The sequence below is a fragment of the Magnolia sinica genome, chromosome 2 (genome assembly GCF_029962835.1).
Source record: "Magnolia sinica isolate HGM2019 chromosome 2, MsV1, whole genome shotgun sequence".
NCBI classification, from domain to species: domain Eukaryota; kingdom Viridiplantae; phylum Streptophyta; class Magnoliopsida; order Magnoliales; family Magnoliaceae; genus Magnolia; species Magnolia sinica.
The window spans coordinates 3,127,975-3,141,979 of record NC_080574.1 but is presented as its reverse complement, the minus strand read 5'-3'; the positions used below and the strand labels follow the sequence as shown (position 1 = coordinate 3,141,979).

Below are 14,005 nucleotides of genomic sequence, written 5' to 3'. Positions count from 1 at the left end.
GTTGCAAATCATATAAATTATAATTCCTCTCTGATCTAAGCTACAACAGTGTACAATAATCCAACTCATAAATGGGGAAAGAGAGAGAGAGAGAGAGAGAGAGAGAGAGCACTTGCTTTCTGAATGATCCTGAAAAATTGAAAGTTCCTGTTGACTTATCGCTAGTGGTGAATGATACAAAGGGTTCTGTTTAAACAGTAATGAGTTGTTTCATCTTCCTTGGGCGCAAACTAAGGAAAGAAGTCTATCAGTCAAGATGAACATGGAAAGAGAACTATTTCCATAACATGGTTTACTTGTTACATCCCATCCTCTAACAATTACAAGTCACCTCAATTACATGAATGACATCCCATGAAACTTCTTGCAAAGAGCTTTCTCGGCCACTGCTGGACTTTTGCTTATCTCCATCCCCAACAACCACCACATATCAGTGCAATTGTATAACAGAGATATTCTTGGATACAGTTTCCTGCAACACAGCCCTCTGGGGCCCACTGTGATGCCCGTGTGAAATCCACTCCGCCCATCAGTTTTTCCAGCTCATATTACACTGACAACCCAAAATGAACCAAATCCAAAACAAGTAGTCACACCAAAAGAAACAGTGGGGACTGAATGCCATAAAACCTTATTAAGGCCCACCGAAGTTTTGGATCATGTTAATATTTATGTTTTCCCCAATCCTAGTGGGAATCACCTTTGAACTGGTTAGATGTGAAAGTCTGTGTGGAAGAGTGGGCCCTCAGGAGTCTACATAATATCAGACCTCCACAAAGCTGAGGATGAACAGTTCAAGTCTATCGGTCTGCCCAAAAGTATATATATATATATATATATATATATATATATATATAGCCAGCTTCTTCTCTAGCTGTCAGAACCCTCACATACAAAGTCATCTCCCGCTAATATGATTTCAAATGGTTGACAAAGAAGTCATTTTCCCTTTCCAATCAAGAGTTGTTATCAGTAATGCAGGAGATACTAAGAAAAAGAGGAAGAATTATAATGAGTTTTTAAAAATTATTTATGAAGTCTTAGTGGGCCGGGCTAACAGGCTTTTGAAGACTACTAAGTTAAGGCTGGCCCCATTAAGAATCAGGCTAGTGTTTGAGGCCTGAACCTGGCCCTTGGGCCTGATTTCCAGCCTGTCTCACCAGCCCGGCCCATCAACAGCCATACATTCAAGAAGACAACCGAACTAGAAATAACAGTATGATACCAGATACGATAATCCCACGTACAAATATTACAAAATCGAAATGCGCACAGGGAACACCGAGAGTTGGCGCACGCATGTATATGCTCAGCTGGAACCTAGAAAGCGTTTGAAAATTTGAATTTCCAAAAGCCCTTTTTCTAATTATGCGTTAAGATTCCCGCCCAGCATTATTGAATGGCAGGAGATGAATGTGGACAGACTCTCGGTGCACACCATGTCCCTAATGAAATGAGAACTTGTAAAGCATGTAGTGCTTGTACACCTTCCCTGGATTCACAATCTGAGAAGGAAAGTTGGGGTGGTTTACAGAGTCTGGGAATCCTTGTGTCTCTAAACAGACTGCACCGTGGGGTCCATACACGTACCCACCTTTCCCCACCACGCCCTTTAGAGAGTTACTAGTGTAAAACTGTAAACCAGGTGCATTGGTCCACAGCTCCATGGCCCTACCAGACTTTCCATCCTTCAAATAGGCTACCTTCTTCATGTTACCATTCTGGCCCATCGAGTCGATTACATAGTTTATGTCATACCCATTTGGGAGGTCACTGATCCGACGGCCAATCGTGTCCGGTTGGAGGAAATCGTAAGGCGTGCCATTGACTGGGATGATCTGGCCCGTGGGAATCAGGGCCTTGTCGACAGGAGTGTAGTGAGAGGCGAAGAGTTGGACGGTGTTGGATAGGATATCACCGCTGTCGTGGCCGTCGAGGTTCCAGTATGTGTGCTGAGCGAGGTTGACTGGGGTGGGCTTGTTTCTGGCTTTCGCTTTCATGATCACGCTCATGTCGTAGTCTCCAACAAGCTTGTAGGTTACCGAGACGTCCAGATCGCCAGGAAATCCTGTAAGGTTTCAAGAAAAGCACGTGTTGGCACACTACAAAGATCATGGGCTACGGTCAATCGGCTATGGGAGGATGATAGCACTTGTCAGAGATGGCCCGAACGCAAAATGCCTCCTCGACCGAACAACTTTCAATGGGGTGGATTAGGTGTTAATTACGGTCAGGCCTGTGTGGGTGTTTTCCTGACGGTCAGGCCTGTGTTATACACGCACACCGCCCATCATTTTTTAAATATCATTTTTAGAGCATGGTATCGAAAATGGCATGGTACAAAAAAATTGAGGCAGATCCAAATCTCAAGTGGGCCATACAGGAAACATTGAATGCCCACCGTTAGAGACACCTTTGGGTACACAAAAGTTTTGGATCAAATTGATAATTGTATTTTCCATAGTCCCAATATATGGAACCTTATCAACAGGTTGGATGGGAAATAAACATTACAATGGCTCAGGATTTTTTTAATGGTAGGCATTCAATGAATAGTTGTAGACACCTTACTGTTAAAACATGACCATTAGATTTTGTAATTTTGGTGGGCCTTGAATCAGAGCGGGTACATGGTCCAAACTATGCTAGATAGACAATAAATGGGTTATATTGAGTCAGGATTAGCCCAGCACAACAAACCAGCAGTTAAGAGCTTATTGGTTGCCACTTTGCACAGACGGTGCTACAAACGGTTCTACATAAAGCGGTTGTGCTTTTAGCCAGCTCCATGCAGAGCGGTGGACCCTCAGCCGTATGCAGGCTTATATGTTGTACTAATCCCTGATTTATATGGATTTTCGTTTCTATTGCGGTTTGAGGGCCACAAAAGTTTTGGATCAAGCAAATAATTGTGTTTTCCCTTCATCCAGGGTTATGCGACTTTATAAACAAGTTGGATGGCAAATAAACATTGCAGTGGTCCTCGGTGAGTTTTCAATGTCAAGCAAATAATTCTCTTTGTTTCATGTGGCCTGGTTCACTTCAGTGAAGAAGTTTTGTATCAAGTTAACATTTTTGCATTTTCAGTTCATCCCAATAAGAATAACCTTATAAATGACTCGGATAGCATATAAACATTACAGTGGACTCAGGAAGGTTTCAATGGTAGGTGTTTACACATATTTTTGCATACTTACATGGACTAATGAGATGCCACCACGTGTCGACGTTATGCGCTAAATGATGATAAAATTCTACTCACGTATCAAGAATATTGTTTGCATTTATCCTATCGCGCTAGGTTAGATCAAACGGTCTAGAAGGCACCACGTGACAACTATACCACATGTGTAGATCAACTTCAAAAAGAGGAGTTAGAGACGTGCACATAAGAAAGCATTTAATGCTAGAGTTCTATAAAAAATACTCTCTGCAAAAGCAAGTTCCTCTTTCTCAGCATTAAATGTCACAATCCTATCAAAGTAGACTCTATCTGGCATTAAATGTTAGAGTCATCCCAAAAGCAACTCTATATAGATGGCAAAGCCAAATGACATAAGGACTGCATCAACTTTTTAATGTGGGAGGCTAGTGATGTGAGGACTCCAGCCAACGCATGCGATAGTATAGCTCTTGTATACGTAGTTATACACAATATGGTACACTTATGTGGAGAATCAAATGAGATTTGCACACCCAATCGTCCAAATCCTTCATGATGCTAAAGACGATGCAGATCCATAGCCTTCCAGAAGCCTATTTAAACAGTAACACATGAAGAGCTCTAAGCCTCATGCCATTACAAATAAACCTAACTTTATATACCCATCCACCATGGACATTTATCTTTTTATTTTATTTTATTTTAGCCCACAATCACTGCTCATAGTACGGGGCCTTAGTTTTAGCTCTTAGTTTATCTCGCCACCTAGTTTTAGCTCTTAGTTTATCTCCCAACCCTTTATTCACGACATCCCACTATACCATAAGAAAAATTGTTCAGTTTCGAACAGAATGCTGTGAGGCTTTCCTGCTAAGTGCTAGGTGATTTTATCAGTCATCTCACTATTAAGTTTGGTCCACACCAAACAACAAATGGATAGTCAAATCTTGACCGTCTTGCTATGTACTTATTTCCACCAAGACCACGAACAGGTTATCACATTATCAGCCATCTCGCCATGGAGCCCAGTTTCAACCAAGCGATGAATATATTGTCGATGATCCACCTCCATCGATCGTCTCGTCATGAGGCCAAGTTTCCACTCGAGCAACGAATAGACCACTATCCCCCACATGATGACCATCCCGCTATGAAGTTGAGTCCGCACTAGGCAACGAACGGATCATCATCTCTCAAGCCGATCGTGAGTGCCAGTATTGTAAAAAATTATTAATAGAATAATACGTTCGACTTTTATCTTAATTTATCTATTATTTTTATAATTAGACTATGGTTGCCATCATGTTAAAAGAAAAGTCTTTAAGACATAAGGTAAAAAGAATCCTTCACGAATGACTAACCCCTACCATTCTGTAAATTACTTGATCGCTATTATAACTAGTAGTTGAGAGAGCGGCTCGATCTCCGTTTTTGGTCTTAATCGGTCCATCTCAACGCGAAGGGCATCGTCATTCAATTAAACATTAAGTCAAGTATGACTCTAGCACGCCCTCACTTTCTAATCACACACATAAACTGAATACAAGCCCTCGTTCACACTCGTGACCAAGTGTTTGATTCAATTGGGAAAATATATTTTTTGGCACACTCGGTGGGACTAAAACCTATTCAGCTACCACAAATATCCATATTGCATCGGCCATGCGAACATATATTTGGGCACGCCTGGTGGGACCTGCATGTAACTAGAAGTTCAACAATTCAGTGATATGGTTTGAAAATCTAAACTCAAGAAAAAGTCAGAAATTTAAAGAAGGCTTGTGCAGAGGGATATGTTCTTAGAAGCCAATTATTCCCTAGCACCTGCAATTCATGAGTCTAGATCCTCCAACAATCGTTCACGAAAAAGCATTATTAGCCACTTAAAAAACATGTACGCTCTCTTAGAACAGATGAGAAAGCAACCTGAGTACATTAGCAAGTTGACGGAAATTCTAGATAGTCTTATAAAAAGAATATCACTTCTTTACAAGAACCTTCAAATACTCCTCTTAGTTAAGTTAAGGCGATCATATGAAGAATGGTGAAGCCTTAATAAATTTTTGGTTGATTAAATCAAATCGTCGTTTCTCAAACCAATTGAGGAATGATAACCGGTGGCCGACCATGCAGTGAATACAACCAGTATGACCCCCATAACTCATACCCTGAGGGAGGTAGTCTTACGTCAGCACCGACCAAATCGGGGGAACCTCCCGTGCCTCTGGTGTCATGCCTTTACTCTACATGTATTGAATAGCTCAATGGGCAACCTCCCATGTCGCTGACACTCTAAAAAGAAATTATAAAACTGACCTTATGAATAGTAAAAACGGTCTAGTGAATAGTGCCCGTCAGGTGAATAGTGTCGGCTTGGTGAATAGTGTCGGTTGATGAATAATGATCGGGCGATGAGTAGTGCTGGCCGGGTGAATAGTGTTAGCAGTGAATAGTAAAATGGTTGTGAATAGTTAAAAAGAGAGAGAAATGCCCGAAGAAAAAAATGAGGTAATAGAAGAGACGGTCGTCCCAACAACCGATTGGACGAAAAAATTGTCAAAAGTCATTCGACGTCTCTTTGCATTCGGACATGAGGGGGTATTGTTTACACTCATTTTCTGCATAGCCATATAGACTAATGAGATGCCTCCACGAGTCATCACTACGTGCTAAATAATCGCATATTAAGAATATTGTTTACACCTAGCTTGGCACAACTAGATTAAACAGTCCAGAAAATACCACGTGGAAGCCATGTCGCATGTGGTGTAGATCAGCTTTAAAAAGAGAAGTTAAAGGCATGCACATAAGAGAGCATTTAATGTTAGAATTCTATTAAAAATACTTTATGCAAAAGTAAGAATCTCATTAAAGAAAGTCAATCTTTCTCATCATTAAATGCCACAATCTTATCAAAACATATCTCTATCTAGTATTAAATGATAGAGTACTGCCAAAAGTAACTCTATACGAATGTTAAAGCCAAGTGACATAAGGACTCCAACAACTTTTCAATGTAGGAGTCCAATAATATGAGGACTCTAGCTGATGCATGCGGGAGTATATTTCGTGAACACGTGGTCATGAACGATAGGCTATGCTTACGTGAAGAATCAATGAGATTTACATGCCTAACTATCTAACGCAAGGATGAATGTGGTGAGGTCGAGCACCATCTTCCTCAAGCGAATAACTGTTCCAAATCCACGAAACTTCTTTGGACTCCTCACAGAGGCTTCTCGAATCCATGAGAAAGAAAGCAAGCAAAATAGAAAATAAATTCTATAAAATTCAAAATTGATTACTCAATGAAATAAAAGAGTTCACAACTCTTTAAATAAGGATACCAAGCAGTGGGAGAGAAATCAAAAGCAAACTACAACTAAAACTCCCAGAAATCGCAACTTACTATAAATAGTAAATTTACCTTTTATAGTAAGTTTCGTATGTGGCTTAACTGTGTTATTCTCCTAATTATTCTAAGCATTTTTCATGTTGGACACAACTCCTAAAGCCCAACGAATGAAAATTTATAATCAAACTAAAACTTACTATTTATAGTAAAAACAGAATTAAATATGGAATTCGACCATCGATATGATGGAATTTTGCAAATCCTGTGTATGGGCAACCTAGCTAATGTCGTGTTGGTTAGCTAAAGTAGCTCGTCTTACCCCAAAATCATATATTTTATGCCTAATAACTCATTTCGGATTATAAGATACGTCTGATCTAAGGTCCGACGGTCCGGATCACTTTTGTCATCGACCGGGCCTTTTTCTAATCCATCTTGGCTATGAAACTATCCGCAATCCGCTCTACATCACTATCTAAATTATTTATGACGCCAAAGACGACGTAGAGCCACCGCCTACTATAAGCCTATAAAATATCACTCCACGAAAGACTCATTACAAACAAACCTATCTTTATCTACCCATCCACCATAGATATTTATCTTTTTATTTTAGTTTAGCCCTATGCCGTTACTCATAGCACAGGGCCTTATTTTTAATCCTTAGTTTATCTCCTTACCTTTTATCAATGGTATCCCGTTAGATTGTAAGGAAGGTTGTACAGTTTCGAATGAAAAGCTGCAGGGCTTTCCTACTACTTGCTTGGTGATTTTGTTAGTTATCTCAATACGAAGTTTGGTCCACACCAGACGAATTAATAGTTGAATCACAACCGTCTTGTCATGTGTTTGGTTCCTAATAAGACCACAAATAGGTTGCCATCTCATCGGCCCTCTCGCCATGAAGCCTAGTTCTGACTGAACGACGAACAGATTATTAAAGATCCACCCTCCATCAGTCGTCTCGCCACGAGACCTAGTTTCAAATCGAGCAAAGAATATGCGACCATCCCCATACACCACTACGAAGCTCAGTCTGCACTAGGCAATGAACGAATCATCATCCCTCACACCGATCATGAGTGTTAATATTGTAAAAATCATTAAAGAAGAATACTTCATCTTTTATTTTCTTTCTCTAGTATTTTTATTGTTGAAGTATAGTCGCTATCACCGTTAACAAAAATTCATTAAGACACAAGGCAAAAGGAATTCATTAGGAAGGACTAAATCCAACCCTTTCACAAATCACCTTATCACTATTACAATGGACCACTTGATTGTCGAGAGGGCAGCTGTATATCTGAGTCTGATCTTAATTGGCTCATCTCAGCATCGGCACCAACTTTCAATCAAATATTAAGTATAACTCTAACATGCCTCCACTTTCTAATCACACACAGAAACTAAATGCATGCCCTTTTCACGTGTGTGGCCAAGTGTTTGATTGAATCGGAAACAATAGCATTCTCTATCCACCTTACCCTTTTCATATTACCTAGTTGAGTTTTGGATCTGCCTTGGGTTAATGTCTTAACGTAAGCGGGCAAAACAGATGAATGGTTTGGATTTCTCACAAACATCATGATGGGCGCACCCTGTTGCAAGAAGGTCATGTGATCAAAAAGCTAGGTGAGCCGGGTAACATGTTAGTGGGTGTTACCCTGACCCTGGGCCCACTTTGATGATATATCCACGCCGTCCATCCGTTTTCCCAACTCATTTAAGGACTTCATCCCAGCACTTCAGCGGATCCAAATCTCAGGTGGACCGGTGGTGTGTGTGGTCCACCTGAGATTTGGATCCTCATAAGTTCTAGGGTGAATTCCTTAAATGAGCTGCGAAAACATATTAACGGCATGGATAGACAACGGATTCATCTAAGGTGCGCCCCACACGGTAAGGGTAACACCCACTAACGTATCACCCGAGTAACACCTAATCCGCTCCCAGAGATAAGGCTTTATTGGCCATCACGGGAGTCTCGCTGGATTCCTTTCGTCATATATGCAATAATGAGAACCTATCACCTACAACTACAACCGGATGCATGCCGACCTTTTCCAACTAAATTGTCACTTATGCAGGATATCTGAGCCGTGCAAACGGTGGGCCCTACCAAGAAGATCGACCGTGTCCAAAATCATACCCATATACTCATTAGGTGGGCCAGACCTGTAAGTTCTACCTCGTTGTTTTCCTGCTGAGTATTTCAACCCGGTTTTTGTGCCATGTGTGACTGACTGTTCACATGGATCGGATGCTCTTGATAACTGATACATTGGCAGGAAAGACAGCGATGCATGCTAATTTCGCATCCATCCGGCTGTATATAATAGAGAATTGGAGGCATGGTCACATCCGTCCAGCTCTACAGTAGTAATAATAATGCTACGAAAGAGGGACCCGATCCATTGAAGGTACCCTACCTCCACGTCTTACTGCTTATGTTGCAATCAAAACCGTTCATTTGAAATGAGCAGTAATGAATGGTCCATACTTCAAAATTCATGCCGTTGGGCGATACTAACCTTTCAATTGCTGGCATACAATTACAGATTGACTGTAATTGACCAAAGTCGGCAATGGCTCATATTCAGTGAGAAAAGGTCCATCTATTAGATGATTAATGCAGTCTAATCAATTCAATTTCTTATCAGCAACCAATCATCGGTAAATCTCACATGATGGACGGTTCAGATCACCGTAAAGATGTGTCACGTGTACATTGCACAAAAGCACCCAGAAACGCCATGCCTCAAGGGGCAATGGTGGGGTTGGCCCTAGCTCGACGCTTGTCCCCAAATCTGAGGCTAAAATGCCCCTAGTAGTCCTACGGAAAAGGGGTTAAATGATCCAAAGGTTGAAATGCCTCTAAGATTATTATTATTATTACTATTTAATCCTTCTTCCGCAGGCCCAAAGGATTTCATATGTGGACCGTTTGGATCATTGAAATATGAGTCTTTAAACTACAACTGTACATTGAATAAAAGCCACTAATAAGTGTCCCTTTTAACTATTCATTACCCAGGCCCAGCGCTCGGGTCCGGCTTCCAATGGCCATTGCTACCCGGCCCACCCCAGTGGATAAGCTGGGCGAAGAAAAAGAAGCGTATGGGCATCGTCTAGAGATTGGTCAACAAAGCATATCCCATGGAGGTCTCTTTGAGACTTTGGTGATAGTTCATCACCAATTCTTAAGTCGTGGTGTCTCGACCACAGTACACGTGCCATACATCTGCATCAATCCAGACCGTCTAAATGTTGAAGGCCATTGTGTACAGATCGTGTACTGAAATTCATATCGATCAGATGATCTTAACCATCTGATTTTATCAATTTGAATTTGGACTGCTGACCAATTTCTTAATCATCCATTTGATAGGCACAAGTAGGATGGTTAGAATAATTAAAATAGCTTACCTTGTTCCCCATCGAAGCTATGATAAGTGAATGTGATGTAAGGAAACTTCCCATGCTTTTGATCTTTAACCGTCCAAATAACTTTGCTAAATCCTCTATGCCCACCTGAACAACACAAGGAAATTCAGCACCCATCGCAAAATATTAAAATCCAAAAGATTGTGCCAATTCTCGGTGTGCGCAATCTCTGGGTGCGGGCACTCCTCCCTCCATCCAACAAAGTCGGCGGGAATCTCAACACGTATTTCAAAATGGAGTTGTGGGATTCGAAGGTTTTAAATGTTATGGATTCCATCCAACCATTTTTATTTTTATTTTTTGAAGTGGGAGATAATGTGCGCACCAACTCTCTGTGTTACCAGGCGCGCTCATATAATTTTATTTTTTTAAAAAGAGAAATTACAAATTAGATTAGATAGAAAAATACCATGAAGCATGTTTTTTCCTTCATTAGGGACCAATCTATATCGAGTGCCGTTCAAGCTAAACTGGGCCCCAGCAATTCTATTCGCAACCCGCCCTACGATCGCACCAAAATACGTGGTATCATTCTGCAACAAAATAACAAAAATACGTGCAAAAATGAAATGTAATTAGTAAATTATTATAAAATTTAAGAAAGATTTGTGAAAGAGAAGGGATCATACAGAGGCAACGTAGCACAGCCTTTGATACCATACCATTTTCTTAGGAAATCAGTACCATCAAAACTGTAGGCCCCACTATGAAGATCCAGCTTTTCAAAAATAAGATCAGTTCAACAGAGGGCCACACGTATATTTTGATTCAGATAGTAGATTATCAATTGATTTCAATAGCGTGGCCCACCTGATGATCGGAATGGTCTGATTTTCTGTCCCAGGTGATCTTCATGGTGGGGCTACCATTTTCAATCGTAGTGATGTCTGACACAAGTAGCATGTTGGCGGGAAAGATGGTCATGTACCGAAGCGGTGGTACATCGCATGTACCTGATCATTCTCCTTGAGAATTTTATTTTATTTTTTATTTTTTAATTACAACTTTATCTTGTTTGTTATGGTAATAAAACAAAAACTGTGGTGTTACCGTTTAATAGAAAAAGGTTGCACAAGCAACAAAAACAGAGATTAAAAAAATAAAAATAAAAACTTATAAATGGGACACCTAACGATAGTCTGCTAACATTTTAAAGTAACGGTGGCTCTTCAATCGTACGTAAGGATAAACGGCCCAAAAATTACACTGAGAAGTGACCGTGACCATTTCATTTTGCCCCTTTAATTTGGACCAGGCTATTTTACTTATTAACCATCCATTTCATAGCCATGAACTGGATGGTTGGGATTAGTAGATCAGTGCGGATTTTGATACAGCTTCATCCAGCACTTGGCCTAGGACTTCGGATTGTATACATAGCTGCACGTGAGTAACACATGCCAGAGGGATTGGTAGTCACCACCATTAGCTATCATAGGAGTCTATGATACTAGAAGAGACACGTCCTCACCGTCGCATGATAGCCCTTCTTCATGAGAAATTGACCATTGTAAACGTTACCTTTTACCCGGCCTCTTTTCCAAACAATCCAAACTTTACTTTCCCAAAATAAACTATTACGCACGGACACACTATTTGTAAACGAAAATACCTTTTCATTCACGGTTGCTAATATAGGTTGTGATTGCAATAGTATTTTGGCCTGCAAATAGTGTGTCCGTACAGAATGGTTTACTTTGGGGAAAGTAAAGTTTGGGAGCGTGTAGAAAAGACGCTGGGTAAAAGGTGGCGTTTACATTGGGCAATTTCTCCTTCTTCATTGAACCCAACGTCTTAGATTCGTCTAATAAAATATTGGACGGCCATGGAAATATCACGAGAAGCATCTAAACAACATGAAATTTACAATTATGCCACTTCGTTCCTGAGTAATATTTTCTTGGGGGAGAGAAAGAGATCCTAGCCTGCTTGTTGGGCTATGGTATGGATGATCTGAACCGTTCAAGACGGACTTCCACCCTCATGGGCCGTTGGAAAAGTATGAATTGCAAAGTACGATCTGGGGCAGTCGATCCATCAACAGATAAAATCGTCTAGTGGTCAATGGTTTAAATCAAGTCCATTTTGTGAATGGTTAAGATCATCTTTACAGAAGAAAAAAGAAGCCATCCATGGCTTGTCGATGGTGAAGTGGGTCTTTCACATTTCATATGGTGCATTTTATGATGGACATCTAAAAATTCTCTAGTTAAAGCCTACAAAAAAGAAAATTTCTTACAAGGTATTGAGCAACCGTATCATATCCAAGAGCAACATCAGCCAAATTCCCTGCAAAAAAAAAAAAAAAAAAACAGATCAAGATCCATACCCAAGTAACATAAACATATGATTAATAAAAAATTAAAAATTTAAAAAAAAAAAAAACAGAGAGAGAGAGAGAGAGAGAGAGAGTACCTTTTGAATCAGGGAGGATGACTGAGATTACAATCGCTCCCCAGTTAGTGACTTTTACAGAAAAATTCCCTTTCTTAAGCTCATACACTCCAACTGATTTCTTTGGGATGGTGGCAACAGACAAATCAATGAGAGCAAATGCAAAGATAAAAAGGCCCACCATCAAATGGGCTTTAGCCATATCGACCGTAGAACAAACTTGGGTACCAAGATTAAGATTGTATTGTAAGAGAGGAATAGCCAGGAAAGATATGATCTTGTACACAGGAAGAAGGTTGGAGAGACGAGGAAGACATTTAAAAGGAGATATGCGTTGACTTGGTAAATATAGAGCTGCTGGACCAGATGATTGTTTTGTTAAAATCTTCCGTATTAACGGCCCACACATTGGATGATCCAAATTATCCTGATTGTCATATTGGACTTTTGAGGAATTATGGGATATTGCTCATCACCAATTTCTCACATATGGGACCCATGTTTCTTTAATCTGAACCAAAGATCTGATGGACCACATAATGGATGTGTTGAAAATTGTTATAGATTGGAAGATCTGAACCGTTTGATGGTTGGACATTTCACATGTTGAATGTGGGGCGTTCCGTGTGTTCTTCTCAACAGTCTATTTGTGGGTCTTGGTTAAAGGGTCAGGATTTCCAATGTGGAAATTTTTGAGGCATCCTTATCCATGGTGGGGCCCATCAGATAAAGTAAGTGGACCAAAACGCCTGTGGCGGCTGGGCTAGCTGTAAAGCTTGACAAGATAAAATTGTAACACTAAAATCACTATTAGTTTAGCCACTTTTTAAGTTCCTATGGTACATGTTCCACTTAAGCTAACAATGGATAATTCTTAATAGACCATTGAGAGTAATATGATATTTTCTTCATGAAATAATAGTTTTTAAGATAAGTTATGTTGGAGCTAAGGTGGAATTATAGTTTTAGAAAGTGAAAGGAGGATTTTAAGAGGAATTTCTTTTTTATGACAATATTCAAATTTTAAGATTTTAAAGCTTTACAAGTGGTGATTAAGGTTTGGTTTTTTTTTTTTTTTTTCAATGTACAATGTAAAAAATTTATAACTAACATTATAATAGTAGATAATTTTTCTCTTAACCTTGATGTGATGAGGTTTTCTTGTATTATTGAAGAAGGTACTCCATTCTTAATTATCGGTAATCTCTCCTTATTATAGTAGATATTTCTTTACTAGATTGTCAATAGATATATTTATATGATAAACCAAGTATATCATGTATTCTTATATGATTGTGGTTTATAAATATATTTTTTTATTATCTTTTTTTCTATTTATTATTGGCCATCTTTATGTAGCATATGTGACATTAGAATCAAAACAATGTTTGATTTTATTTATATGTTATTTAAATAGTAACCTTGTCGCATCAAGTGGTCACAAGTGAGTATTAGCTCGGCTCATTAGTATTCTTTGTTGCCTTCTCTGTCCTATCTGTTTTCTGTGGTGGTAATGCGGCCACAGCTAGAGATATGGATGGCTATTAGAAAGAAAATAACCAACAGCTACCTTTTGGTGTACAAATGTGGACCACTTGATGATCAGCCATCGGTTAAACTACTGATTTTTGTGGGCCCACCTGTTGCAT

General features: G+C 39.7%; 1 protein-coding gene across 1 annotated transcript; it reads right to left on the bottom strand.

The window, feature by feature from the left end:
* Positions 1–1,202: 1,202 nt before the first annotated feature.
* LOC131231885 (uncharacterized) lies at positions 1,203–12,689 on the bottom strand. Its single transcript, XM_058228234.1, has 5 exons — positions 12,378–12,689; positions 12,202–12,251; positions 10,372–10,495; positions 9,945–10,049; positions 1,203–2,068 (listed from the first exon to the last, which is right to left on the bottom strand). The coding sequence occupies exons 1-5, from the start codon at positions 12,556–12,558 to the stop codon at positions 1,446–1,448; spliced, it is 1,083 nt and encodes a 360-aa protein (XP_058084217.1). The 5' UTR covers positions 12,559–12,689; the 3' UTR covers positions 1,203–1,445.
* Positions 12,690–14,005: the final 1,316 nt, after the last annotated feature.

Bases quoted from the DNA above. Each gene is read 5' to 3' on its own strand.
- LOC131231885 (XM_058228234.1), bottom strand. From the start codon at position 12,558: ATGGCTAAAGCCCATTTGATGGTGGGCCTTTTTATCTTTGCATTTGCT. The intron at 12,252-12,377 runs GTACTCTCTCTC...TTTTTTTTGCAG, and splicing joins CATCCTCCCTGATTCAAAAG to GGAATTTGGCTGATGTTGCT. The intron at 10,496-12,201 runs GTAAGAAATTTT...ATTTTGTTGCAG, and splicing joins ATACGGTTGCTCAATACCTT to AATGATACCACGTATTTTGG.